This window comes from Stigmatopora argus, chromosome 1, assembly GCF_051989625.1.
Source record: "Stigmatopora argus isolate UIUO_Sarg chromosome 1, RoL_Sarg_1.0, whole genome shotgun sequence".
In the NCBI taxonomy this organism is placed as follows: domain Eukaryota; kingdom Metazoa; phylum Chordata; class Actinopteri; order Syngnathiformes; family Syngnathidae; genus Stigmatopora; species Stigmatopora argus.
In genome coordinates, this window is record NC_135387.1 from 26849691 (window position 1) to 26863857 (window position 14167).

Here is a 14167-nt window from a genome sequence, read left to right on the forward strand (position 1 = left end):
GCTTCTTAAAGGGACAACGCATGTACATACAAACTCTTCTACACTCACACGTCGGCTCAGTGAAACTGCTCATGGCCATTGTTGGCTTTTATTGATGCGTAGACCGTGTTGTTTTACTTGTTTTGTCGCCGGTCTTTTGGTCGTCGGTCTTTTGGTCGCCGGTCTTTTGGTCGCCCGTTGTCGCGGTCAGGGCGAACAAAAGACCGCGACCAAAAGCCGGGCGACAAAACAAGGTAAAACAACACGGTCTACGCATCAATAAAAGCCAACAAAGGCCATCGACCGCACACGATTTTCAAGGTAGACTTGACGTACCCAGCAAGACCAGCGTTTTCCTCTTGAATGAAGGCAGTTTAACCACTTCCTCGTATGTCACCAGGTCTAGTTGGTCGAACACTGATGGAATACAGCAGAGACACGGTCTTACCAAAAAATAAAAAATAAATAAAATCATGAAAGTAATGAAATGGACCAGATTGGAAGAAAAAAAAGGGGAGTAACAGTTAACATTCCCTCATATTTTTTGATTTTTGTCATTCAAAGACTCAAATATTCATTTTATTAATATATTTTATTTTGTTAAGAAAAGGAAAATAAATGAAATATTGCCATATTTTTGGACTATAAATCGCACTTGAGTATAAGCCGCATTTTAGGGAAGGCATTTTTTTTAATCAGATCAGAAAGCAAAAACAAAAACACTTTAAAGTAAAATAAGCAGCTGTTAATGTAACATTTACATTTTTGGGGGGTAACTATAGACTAGGCTTTTGGTTGTTAGACAGACAAAAAAAACATAAGTCGCACTTTAATATTAGTAAAAGTGCGACTTATGGTCCGGAAAATACGGTATATAATAAATCAGTGTTTGGAGGATTACTGAATCTTTAGCAAGAAACAGCGTTTAGTGTATTTCATAGTCCAAAATCTGGAATCTGTGTCAGGCAATAACAAAGACCACACTAGCCGCGTGTTACTACATTATTTGCCGTTACTTCCAAAAATAACTTGTCATTAAAAAGTGAAACACACGTTAGGAAGGACGAGGAATAAAAAACAGAGAAGAAGAAGAGAAAGGAAAAAGAAGCTGGTTGCCAGCTATTTGAAGGTACTTACATGCAGCCAAGTCATTGGGTATGGGACAGCATGAGAAATGGGCAGAGGGTGGGAGCGGAAGGGTTAATAAGACACACATTCAAATTCAAACGGAGGGAAAAAAATAAATAAATCACGTGGCATCCAAGAATAAGACAGAGGCAACATGGCGTACCGCATTTGACAGAATGAAATGTGCCGTGTGTTTACCTGCGTTGTGCTTAGCCAAGTATTTGTCTTTATACTGTTTCTTCTTTTTTCCAAACCACGTGCAGCTGGCTTGCTGTTCCTGTTTGGTCTTCTCCATGGCGATGCACGCCACGCGCCTGCAAACATCACGATTGGTGGGATTCATTTAGGCAATCTGTGGGCACTTCTCTTTCAAAGAAAAGGATTGGGGAGAATTATCAAGATATTCAAGTGATGTATCAAAGAATGAAATCTCAAACAATACCAAAGAGCATGCAAAGTTTGGTTTTTTTTCAAAATGAGAGATAATAAAGAAGGAATGTTCTTTTCTTTACTTTTTTTTACACACCAAATTGAAATGAAATTTCACTGCATTTCAATGGAGTTAAACTAATCCGCAGTAATGAATTTAAAACTCTGGGTAGGCTGAAAATGTTTCAAAATGGAATACCAAGTATTTTTTTTAGAAAAAACAAGTGTGTTGTATGATTAATGTCGTTATTTGTTACACATTCTTAAAAATCTTTGTGATTATTCATATTGTCATTTGTCTGATATTGCTCTTGCTTTAAAGCACAGGTGTCAAAGTGGCGGCCCGGGGGCCAAATCTGGCCCGCCGCATCATTTTGTGTGGCCCGGGAAAGTAAATCATGAGTGGCGACTTTCTGTTTTAGGACCAAATTAAAATGAAGAGTATAGATGTATATTAAATTTCCTGATTTTCCCCATTTTAAATCGATAATTGCTATTTTTTTAATCCAGATTTTCTTTGTTTTTAGTTCAAAAATCATTTTGTCAAATCTAAAAATATATTTAAAAAAGCTAAAATAAACATTGTTTAAGATCTTTTAAAAAACGGAATATTCAGGGCTTTTAATCCAGCTCTTTTAATCCATTTATTTAAAAAAATATCTAAGTATCATATCTAAAATGGTCCGGCCCACGTGAAATCAAGTTGACGTTGACGCGGCCCGCGAACCAACCCGAGTCTGACACCCTTGCTTTAGAATGAAATGAAGATTTGGGTGAAGCTGAATTTTAAATTTTAAATCCCAATATCACTTCATGGTGATAGGTCATTGGTTTCACCTATGCAGAGGCAAACCGTGACATGACTCATTTTTATTGTACAATTCAAATCGTGATAGTCTTGATCATTTATTTTTGAATACTCATACAGAGTAAATCATTGTGATAGTGGGACTAGACACATTATGTTGAAGATGAATTGTTTATACTACTTCCAAGAGAATTTTATTTGGATAGATTTCTGGTGGTGGAGTAGTGATAACTGCTAAAGCCCAACAGATTCGCTTGTGTTGTACATATAGTATATGAAATGTATACCCATAAAATATAAAAACATCCAAAATGAGCGCACAAATGGTTTCTCACCACTCCTGCAGTTCCGGTGAAGGAATGAGTCCCGCCGTGCCATTCTTGGTGTTCTCTAGCTTTCCCTGCCACCAATTGTGGTCATCCTTGGAGATGATCTGAATAATGTCACCCACCCTGAAGCGAATGCCCGCTTCCTTACAGGGGATGAGGTCATCTTTTGTCGGGTCGTACTCAAATTGAGCACGGACGTAGATCTGCAGAGGCGGAAGAGTCAGACGCAATTTGACTTTGTGGCGTCGCCAAAGACAATGTGTAAGTGAGCGATTCTGGCGTCTGCGTGAACGTTCAGTATGTCTTACAAATGCATACCTGTCAACCTCTGCCGATAACTGCCCTTATAAATGATTATGATTCCCCTTACAAACCCCCCAAAAACCTTACAAACACCGTACGACTCGTACGGTGTTTGTAAGGTTTTTGGGGGGTTTGTAAGGGGAATCATAATCATTTATAAGGGCAGTTATCGGCAGAGGTTGACAGGTATGCAAATGCAAAGGCAGCACTGGCTAATCAACATTAAAGTAGTAAAGGGAGTAAGTATAAGGGTAGCTAAAATGTCGGTATGAGCTAACGCTAAATGCCAAAATGGATCATTCCAGAATAAGAAGATATTTGTACATACACATTTTTTAAACTATCTTTAAGTTTTCATTTCCCTTTGCTTCTACAGATTTGAAACACAGACTCAGAAACTGCGTTTTATTTTTCGAATTTCACAAAAAGACTAGTCCAAATGTCATAGGTGGAACTCCAATTCTGGAATGACCCTCAATTGCTAAAGTCATTTTTGAACATGAAACGACAACAAAGACTTATTGCTGTTTGAACCTTCTTGTATTAGAATCTCCAAAAAGCAAATATTGGCTAAGACGTAGATATATTCATAAATATTCTGAACTTAAATCCTATTAAGCATACAAAATATATAATTTTAATGAAGACAGGGATGAATGAGAGAGCCAGAATCTACTTTTACCCGTTTCCCCTATTCGACATCTTACCTTAATGGACAATTTGTCCTGGATAGCGGGTCTGGAGATCTATGGAGTTGAGAGCATCACACACTTACACATAAATCATGCAGTAGAATATGTTGTGGGGCACAAACAAAAGGCTCACTCGCGATTGTGAGCGGAACGTGACATAATTCATCAGCTCTCAATGTTAAGTAAGTCATGCATCTTGTGAATGTTGAGGTTTACACATGTTTAATGTTTTGTTATTACACTGAGCTCATGAGTACAAAACAAGAGTTTCTCCCAGTGATTTATAAGCCTGGTGGGCCCGCACCTCTCGGCAGATTAAGAAGTGCTGCAAAATATTAATCTAGCGTTTATACGCAGACAAAAATGTACGTGGCTTTTGCATCTTTTCTGGAGGAAACCTTGCTAAACGTATGGTATCGGACTGCTTAAGTGAATCATGGAATGGTTCATCCACACGCATGAAAATTTGGACAACATTGATTTTTTTAAATGTGCAATTGGAAAAACAACAACAACTGGAGGTTTGCTGGAAAACTCACCTGACGAGCTTTGGGTTGAATTGTTGCTGGCAGGTCCTATTTGGGTAACAAATGTATTATTTTCATTACTCAAAGGAAAATTTGCGGAAATTCGAGTTACGCCGGCGTGACCGGACGATTCGCCGAAAGACGTTTCGCCGACGGACGTTTGGCTGACGGACAGAAGCGCTCGCCCCACCCCCGGATCGTGTGTGTACATGTTTTTCAACCTCGGCCCGCGGGCCATATACGGCCCATTACAGATAACATTCATTTAGGAATAACAAGGGCATGTACTGCCCCCCGCTGGACATATTTCTAAATACAAGTACGTACTACAATGTGCTGCCAATTTTTTTATTTTTTTTATTTTATTCTTGCGTTTAATGTAGTAGCCATTTGGACATGCAATGTAATTTATCAAAGCTGGGGATTGATGTCTGACACTGACAAAAACCAACACTAGAAGACTTGTGTGAAATTCTAAGTGCCTTGGACAGACTAGAGGGCTTAGAGAACAATACCTGGAAATGCCATGGAACACACTTTTACTTCTAGTTTAATTTTAAATAATTTCCCATTATTTTATGAAATATATGGGTCATTTTCACATAATTCAGCAAATAACGGTAAAGATATGGCCCTGGACTTTCCCTTTATGTGTTACAAAGTTATAAAAATTAATTACTACTGCTTTGTTTGCCACATATTATACTACATTTGGCACCAATTTTAAGAGAAATCTATTTGAGACACAAATACATTGAGAGCCAGTTTATGTTGAATTTGTCCACTCCGTTAGATGTCCAGAATCTAGTGTCACAGTTTATAGGAATGAAAAGTCGGGTTATGATTTATTTGTTTGTCTCTATTTAGAATGTGTTGTTTAGATTTGTTTCAATAGTATTTTCACTCAAGTTGTCTTTGAGAAAAATGCAAAAGAATTGCAACTGCAAACAGTTTTACTGATGTACCTTTCATATCAGTTAGTGTGTCTTTACCGTTATCACATGAGAAATACACCAAAAAATTCACAGTAAATACACCAGGTGGCTGGTGTGGGAGAAGTACCAGGATGTTGTCAGCCATATTGTCAACGCCAGCTAAGCAGAAGCCATGAGAATGAAACTAAAACCAAGGTAAGGACCATACCTGTGAAATGTCGTAACAATTCCATGTCTTTACCGATGTCCTAAAAACTTGGTGAACATAATTACTTTGCTTTTTAATGAACTGGGCATGGTGTATGCATGCAGAACACTATCATTTACTGAGTGCCAAGAAATACCATCTACCAATGTCAAAGGCTGAGGTGGAATGTTGTGTCTTTACCGTTAATAAATTTTGTCTTTACCGTTATAACGGGAAAGACGTATCATATAACGGGAAAGACTAAGTAGAAAAGGTGTATACAATAGATATGTAGAGATGAAATACATATTTTTAAATATACAACAGATATGTAGAGATGACGCTAACATGTTATGCTATGTTTATGTGTATACTAATTCCTGCTTTGATTTGTAAAATTTCCAGAACATGAATCCATTTAAGAAAAAAGGCGGTAAGCCACCTGCGAAAAAATCTAATGCTGCAGCGATGCGCAAATGCAGGGAGAAGATTAAAAATGACCCTGGAGCCTATCACAAATATTTAGAGAAAGAAAGGGAACGATATCAGAAAAGAAAGGCACAAGGAAAGATTCCAAATATTCACAAGCTTTCAGAGAGGGAGCAAAGGCAACTGAGAAGAAAATGGAAGCTCAACCAACGAAAGCAAAGGAGCAAGAAATTCCAACAACTGGAAGAGGATCTGCCAAGCACTCCCCCACCTAGCCCAGATGCTGATGAATTTGGTGAACCACAACCAGGACCATCGCAACCATCAACACAAAAGAAAGCTGGCAGGAGAAAGACGCAAGCCCGGGACCGCAAAGCATACAGAACAATTACCAAGAATAATGCTCAGATCAAGCAATATCAAACTGAAATACGGAAATTGAAAAGAAAGATCAGCAGAATGCAGAATGCTCAGCAGTTGAGTGTTAACGTGATCAGCGATTCTCCAGCATCGAAGGCATATTCCCTCCTTTCCAGCGGGAATAACAACAGGATAAGGAAGGAGCTAACATTCTGCTATGCTATCAAAGATGATCTCAAAGCAAAGGTACTAGCCAGCAAAAAGCGACAAAATGAAAGAAAGGCTATACACGCTGCAGTTGTTGGTCCCATTCTACAAAAGTACAGATTGATCAACAAGGCGAAAGATGATTTGCAGCTGACCAGGCATGGTATAACTAGAAATGTCAACTGTAAATCCCTCTTGCAGCACTCCCGTCAAGATGTCAGTGCTATTATTCATCAAGCAGCCATTTACTTTAATTTAATCTCACTCCCTATTTATATATGTAACAGCTTAATTCAATCACCTTGTCTCTTGTCAATACTGTACCAATTTGACGTGAATATAATAATATATAATGATTTGTGCTTTCTTTCAGCATGGAGCATCAGTATCTTGTGACAGAGAACATTTGTCACCTGTCCAGATCAGGCCCTTCGCTAATAAGGCAGCACTCTCTGATTATGACAGCCTGGAAGAATCTACTGAAATCTTTCCTATCGAAGATGAAGTCAGTACCACAAATCTGAAGTTAGGTGATTTTGTTCTTGTGAAGTATTGCGGGAAAAAGTCCGTTCAACATTTTGTGGGAAAGATCATTCAAAACTTTGATGAAGATGATGAAGCTCTGGTGCAATTTATGCGTCGCAAGTCCAGTGTTATGAAAAAACCTTTGTTTGTGTATCCTGAAATGGATGACTTGGATGACATACACATAGACAATATTGTTATGAGATTGCCACCTCCTACAACAACAGGAGGAACCTCACGCACTGGAAAGCAGCATGTTTTTGATGTAGACCTAGGGAACTACAACTGTTAAGATTGTGCACTCAAGTATCCTATCATTTGATCATTGCTAACTTTGATTATATTGGCAACTTCTTTATCATTTGTCAGTATTAGCTTAAGATGTTTAGGCTTTAAGACAATTTCATGTTGTTGACAGTAAATCTGTATTTACAATTTCTTCCGTAAGACCGTATATATGTGTTCGAGTTGTATTACAATAAAGTTTACAGATATTAATCAATGTGTATATTTTATTTTTGCAGGGCTTTAAGAAAAAAGAAAAAAAAAAACAAATTTTTTTTATTGAATTTGACTTCAAAGTTTCCCCGGCAGATATCCCAATATAAGGGCTGGGGTACACTGTTACCATCATTTTACTGAAATTGCAACTAAGAGTACTTTATATAATTGCCACTAGTTCTTAATGGCCTTTTCCACACTACTGATACCCACAACAAAACACATAAAGGTCTTAGTTTTTCCCTGACATAGACTGAAGTTTCACCATACTGTCTTTTCCGTTATGCTTGGTCTTTACCGTTTTTGGAATAACGGGAAAGACCAATCCATATTTTTTAAATTTTAATTAATTATGTTTTCATTAAAGTTCCAGCTAAGATATTTCCAGGCAGTGCTAGTGTTGCTAATTAGAGATAATCAGAATGCTTGAATTGCATTTTGTAAATTATTCATTTTCTGAAAGTGTCTTTACCGTTATTTGCTGAATTATGTGAAAATGACCCATATATTCAAAATGATTTGCTGAATTTACCTTAATTCAAAGATTAATCTCAACGTTTTCTATGCTGGTGTAAATTTTCTGGAGTAGGATTTCTGGATTTACAATTTCATTACAGTAGTACTTACTGTTACTACTACTTTTTCTCTATTTCTTCTGTCACGTACTGTTCTGCGTGATCTCCAAATGGCTACTACTTTAAAAGCAAGGATAAAATAAAAAATATAAAAAATTGGCAGCACATTGTAGTACGTACTTGTATTTAGAAATATGTCCAGCGGGGGGCAGTACATGCCCTTGTTATTCCTAAATGAATGTTATCTGTAATGGGCCGTATATGGCCCGCGGGCCGAGGTTGAAAAACTTGTACACACACGATCCGGGGGCGGGGCGAGCGCTTCGGCGAAACGTCCGTTCGGTGAACTGTCCGTCGGCCAAATGTCTTTCGGCGAATCGTCCGAGCACCGCCGCAAGAACGCAACTCGCATCTAACGTTGGGACTTTCAAGATCAACTCACCAGAATAGAGCTGTTGACGCTTGCGTGACCATTAGCAGCCGAATGTTGTGACAAATCTGGTGACTCCTTCTGCCAAATAAAGAGTGTCATGTCTTCCCTGTCTTTTATTTGGACATGTAAGCAAAACAGGGCTCGTTTGGTTCTGTACCTCGCAAGACTTGGACTGGGACCGGTAACTGGGTACTATCTTGAACGTGATGCTTCCTCTCATTTCCCTCTGTGGGTAACAAATGACGACTGTCACAATGTGAACGCTTTTGTAGCACGACGATAATTACTCACAAGCATTTTTTGTAGCTGTTCCACCGTTTGATTTGCAACACTGATGCCGTTAATCTCCCTGATTTCATCTCCTACGTGCAGGGTACCTGAAGGTGAGGAGTACAAGACTGAGGCCATCGGCATATGACGACGGGCGTATAAACGGGAAAGGGAGCCGACCTTGCCGGTGAATCATTCCGCCGTGCATGATTCGGGCCACGATGCAGTGGTTGAGCTCGTTCATTTTCAGCGTAATGCCCTGCAAAAAAATAGAAAGCCGCAAGTCAGCAACTTGGATTCAAAGCAAGAACCCACCCATCAAAATAGTTGTAGATTTACAGTGGTACCTCTACATACGAGCAATTTGAGATACGAGAAAAATTTCGGGCAGATATTTATCTTGAGACACAAGACAAATTTTGATATGCGAGCATACAGCGGACGCGAGAGGCTTCTCGTAAGAACATCATGGCCACTGTCTCTATCCCCGCAACTCCCTCGTCTAATGTTTCTCTGGTCGCAACTCCCTCTTTGGAATGTCTCTGCGAGCACTGGGCGGAGCCTTGCATTTTTTCAGCGTCTATTTTACCCGTTAGTCATTGCGAATGGCGAGGCGATCGCTAATACGAGGAGTATATACTACTTCTCGTTGGCAAGTGGTCGTGCGTTATCCTATTGTGAGGACATTGGTGTGCATCATTTTGGGAATATTTTGAAGGGAATACAAAAGCAAACAACCGTCGATAGGTTGCATCTGAAAGTCAGGGTGGAGGCGGGGCAAATAGGGTACACGGTCGATTGGTCGCCGGTCTTTTGGTCGCCCGGAAGGTAAGAGATAATTACCATTACCATTTAAATCGTTGCTCAAATTCCCTAAATACAAACTGCGAATTACTATTTAGTCATACTTAATGCCCTAGTAATTATTAGGCTAAAGAAAAGCTCCAAATTTCCCGGACTTTGATTGTTTTTTGTTGGAGAACTTGTTAAGACCCTGGCTGACGTAAATTCTTAAAGGGACAACGCATGTACATACAAACTCTTATACACTCACACGTCGGCTCAGTGAAACTGCTCATGGCCATTGTTGGCTTTTATTGATGCGTAGACCGTGTTGTTTTACCCTGTTTTGTCACCGGTCTTTTGGTCGCCGGTCTTTTGGTCGCCTGTTGTCGCTGTCGGGGCGACCACAAGACTGGCGACCAATCGACCGCACATGGGCAAATAGAGCCATCCCAGGAGGTGTAAAAATTCAAAACAAAGTTAGAATTAAGTTTAGTGTAAGGTTAGATTACATTTATATTTGAGTGTGTCTGCATCGTAATCCAAGTTCATTTAAATTTGTTTATGGCGAACAGCGAACGCACCATGGCCTCGTCGGTGTTCTTCTGGAACTGAACCAGCCGGACCCTGGTGACGTTCTCTAGATCCATATCTCCGTTGGTGCTGTCAGGCGAGTCGCCGTTCAGGTAAGGGGACGTAGGCGGGGGGGTCACTCGGAGCGCCTCGTCGCTGTAGACCTCGTGGGCGACCACATCGTGTGTTTGCAGCAAAGCCTGAGTGCAAAGAAACAAAAAACAACACACACATTAACAGTTTGTGTGGCTTACACTAATTCCTTTACGGCCACTGACCTGCTTGCTCTATGTTTTTACTAACTAGCTGATAGCGCATTAACATGTAACATACGGGCTAATGCACACTGGGGGGGATTTAGAATTGAAGACCCCTGTACACACACACACACACACACACACAAATAAATAGACAAAATAGCTCCCTGTTGATGTAACAAATGAATCATTTTTTGGATAACTCCAGCCTAAAAAACACAACATAAGCCGTTGGCGGTCATAGTGGAAAAAATAAGTGGCACGCAGAGCCAAACTATGAAAAAAGTGTAATTTATAGTCCGGAGAATACGATAAATGATAGAATCTTCTCAGTGAGTATTCATAGCTAAATGATCAAATCTCACAGACAGCCATAACGATTGAAAATGTGCAATAAAAGTAATTTTGTAACCGTTTGCCTCTGCATAGTTGAAACCAGTGAAATCATCAAAAGCACGGATTCTTCCAGATGTCGTGTGGCTCAATGGAAAGCAGTAGTGGAGACTCAAACAGATTGGATAATTTCATTAGTGAGTAAAAACTCGCGATAGGACTTTGAAGGGGAATGCCCACTCCACCAAATATGGCGGTGCTTTGAATTTTTCTGCCTAGAACTACTCTCAGAGAACTCTAGTTTTTGATAGACTGATTCAGCTGCACGTAAAGCTCGCGTGTGTGTGAAAAAAGCAATCTCCGTGAGATCACAAGGCAATGTGGGCTAATAGCGGATAAAAGCGGACCAAAAGTGTCTTTCAATTGCAAATTTAAGCCCAATTAGAAAAGCACAACTATTCACTGTTTTCCTGGCATACACAAAAAAAAATACTGCATTTCAGCACATAACTGTGAATATTTTTGGTCATTGAATTTCTCTGACAACTAACTATTCTACCTCATAAATTGTAAATATACATTCTGTACACACACAGGCAACCTTTCATTTACCGTGTACGCAATCAAGGATACTAATCTCCAGAAATACTCGGAAACACAAAAATAGTACACCTTCAAGAGGAAATCCCTTCCAAAATCCTCAAGCCTTTACGATCAATCCCCGAGTACATCCATAATCCCGTCTCCTGTCCCATTTCATCCGTGAAACCCGGCAGCTGTGCGCACAAACAATCATCCCAACAACAGGACCAAGCACTTTGAGTGATTTCTAGCTTTTCCACCCCATGAGTCTATCCTCGCTCACCAGCTCAGGTGCTAAGCAGCTTTGTGGCTAGGCTAGTTATGCGGATTGCATACACTCTCCTACTTATAACACAGAAGCTCCTAATTGCCCACACTGACACACAAACGGAATGCGAGAGAAATTCTGGAGAATCCTTTTTTTTTTAAATTTGAAAAGCACTATGTTGTGGTATCTTTCTACCTCCTGAAAGAAATACATCCAGGGCGTATTCACACCAGTAATAATTGGCTTTCTGTTGTCTAGACCAACATTTTTAATATACCGTATTTTCACAACTAAAATTTACCCATGGTAAATTTCACACCTAAGAAACACACCCATTTTCGCACTGAAGTCTCAAATTTTCTCTATAATGGTCGATGCGCCCAATCGGTCCGTGTGCCTTGTCTGTGCAGTAAATTCCATTTTTGTATGGCCCTGACCGCTTGAGTGACTGGTTTTATCAAGTTCCCGGAATACACAACTCTGACCGACAGTGGGGCCAAGCATGTTAAAAGCCCAACTCTTTATATCAGAGCGTGACCGGACGTTTTGTCGGCGGACACTTGGTCAACGGACACTTGGTCAACGGACACTTGGTCAACGGACACTTGGTCAACGGACACTTGGTCAACGGACACTTGGTCAACGGACACTTGGTCAACGGACACTTGGTCAACGGACACTTGGTCAACGGACACTTGGTCAACGGACACTTGGTCAACGGACACTTGGTCAACGGACACTTGGTCAACGGACACTTGGCCAACGGACACTTGGCCAACGGACACTTGGCCAACGGACACTTGGCCAACGGACACTTGGCCTACGGACACTTGGCCAACGGACACTTGGCCAACGGACACTTGGTCAACGGACACTTGGTCAACGGACACTTGGTCAGAGAGCGGGAGAGAGAGGGAGCGAGAGGGAGCGAGAGAGAGGGAGCGAGAGAGAGAGGGAGCGAGAGAGAGGGAGGGAGCGAGAGAGAGGGAGGGAGCGAGCGAGAGAGAGGGAGCGAGAGAGGGAGGGAGCGAGAGAGAGGGAGGGAGCGGGAGAGAGGGAGGGAGCGGGAGAGAGGGAGCGAGAGGGAGGGAGGGAGCGAGAGGGAGGGAGGGAGCGAGAGAGAGGGAGGGACCGAGAGGGAGGGAGCGAGAGGAAGGGAGGGAGCGAGAGCAAGCGTGAGAGACAGCGAGAGAGCGAGCGAGAGCGAGAGAGCAGCAAGGTGTTGAAATACTTTATATGGTCATTTTTATCAAACAGAGAACTTGCAATACAGCAAGGTGTTGAAATATCAAAATTATCAATAAGAGCACTCAATTAACACATAGGCTGCCATTGACGGCGGTAGACGTCTGATGAACCTTCATTCTCTATTTCTAGCTGAGAGAACTTGCAATACAGCAAGGTGTGGAAATACTTTATATGGTCATTTTTATCAAACTGAGAGAACTTCCAATACAGCAAGGTGTTACGCTAGCGATGATAAGCCCGTTAAGTGGAAAAATGTGTGGTTTCAGAACTGCTTTGAACTACAGCAGCCTAGCACAGTCACTTTCCCACAAATTGAAAGGGAAGCGAGACCACCAACGCAGCAGTCTCAGACCGGATATCTACTCCGCACTAGTGTTCGCTGGTTTGTAGCCGTGCAAGTCAAAAAGATGCACCCAACCAACTGTGTTCAAATTTAGTCCATACCCAACAGGCCAGGTATGAATGCGCTATTAAAAACTCAAAAATTAATATTATGAGTGCAAATCTTACCATGAAGTGTGGTTGTGTGAGGATCCTTCTGAGCTCCTTGGCCTCGATGTTGTCTGGATAACAGGAGATGGTCTCCAGCACCTTCAGGGGGGAAAAAAATGACAAAGCATACATTAATAGCAATGACACCAATAATTTGATTCCAAAATATTGTCCCAGGGGCAATAATTCACCCCTGGGCTGCATATAAACAAAATCATAACTCGTGCATAAAAGGGTTAAATGATGAGTTTCATAGAGTTTACCTCTTTGGCACGCTGCACTCCATCGCTGGGAGGATTTCGTATTTGTGGGGACGACCTGGTGTTGATTTTGTCATATAACTGCAAAAAAAACAGAAAAAAACAGCACCATTAAAAATAATAAGCAACTGAGATCGTCTGACCTTAACTGGCCTACTTAGTTTCTTTTGTTTTATCCAGCGGTGAAAATATATATTAAAAAAAAAAACACTTGGAGTTTTTCCTGACTTGTTTTGGTTTTAATTTGAACATGTCCGAAACAATAAGAACAAAAAACAGATGAAAAATAAAATGGGAAAATTTGTTCAATGACTGCCTTAAATAGGGTTAAGCAATTATCAAAATAATGATCATCATAATTGCACTGTGGCATCTTGGCCATCTTTATTTAACTCTTTCACTCCCTGCCATTTGCGATTTGAACAGATTTTCCATCAGCCACATAATATTGGATTTGATGACTACCGTATTTTCACGACTATATGGCGCATCACATTTAAAGCCGCAGTGTCAGTAACAAGTGCCATTTCTGTATTTGACACACACAAAGGACGCACCATTTTTAAAGAAGCAGCCAGGCATGGCAAAACATACACCATCTTAAACATACGAACACACGCTAAAAACGAGTTTTTAAAAAGGCAACGGAAGCAAAACGGAGTTTGGTTGTACTTTATTTAGCCATTTTACAATGTACTCGCGTCACAATCAGCCAAAAATCCATCAAAGTCCTCATTTTCTGTGTCTGAATTGA

General features: G+C 40.6%; 2 protein-coding genes across 18 annotated transcripts in view; one reads left to right on the forward strand and one right to left on the reverse strand.

The window, feature by feature from the left end:
* The window catches only part of LOC144084638 (peripheral plasma membrane protein CASK-like), a 42799-nt gene that overhangs the window by 5858 nt on the left and 22774 nt on the right, over positions 1-14167 (reverse strand). For 6 of the 17 annotated variants that reach the window (XM_077613257.1, XM_077613289.1, XM_077613302.1 and 3 more), the window contains 12 exons: positions 13417-13494; positions 13172-13252; positions 9985-10173; positions 8798-8876; positions 8639-8724; positions 8505-8573; positions 8357-8425; positions 4208-4243; positions 3684-3722; positions 2680-2876; positions 1306-1421; positions 316-396 (listed from right to left, as the gene is read on the reverse strand). In XM_077613257.1, the coding sequence (XP_077469383.1) occupies positions 316-396; positions 1306-1421; positions 2680-2876; positions 3684-3722; positions 4208-4243; positions 8357-8425; positions 8505-8573; positions 8639-8724; positions 8798-8876; positions 9985-10173; positions 13172-13252; positions 13417-13494 (1120 nt within the window). The remainder of the gene's footprint in view (positions 1-315; positions 397-1305; positions 1422-2679; positions 2877-3683; positions 3723-4207; positions 4244-8356; positions 8426-8504; positions 8574-8638; positions 8725-8797; positions 8877-9984; positions 10174-13171; positions 13253-13416; positions 13495-14167) is intronic. The other 11 variants (XM_077613311.1, XM_077613368.1, XM_077613340.1 and 8 more) reach the window with 5 other exon arrangements.
* Positions 4901-7336, forward strand: LOC144084742 (uncharacterized). Its single transcript, XM_077613462.1, has 3 exons — positions 4901-5325; positions 5723-6352; positions 6687-7336. Exons 2-3 carry the CDS (start codon positions 5726-5728, stop codon positions 7128-7130), a joined length of 1071 nt encoding a protein of 356 aa, XP_077469588.1. The 5' UTR covers positions 4901-5325; positions 5723-5725; the 3' UTR covers positions 7131-7336.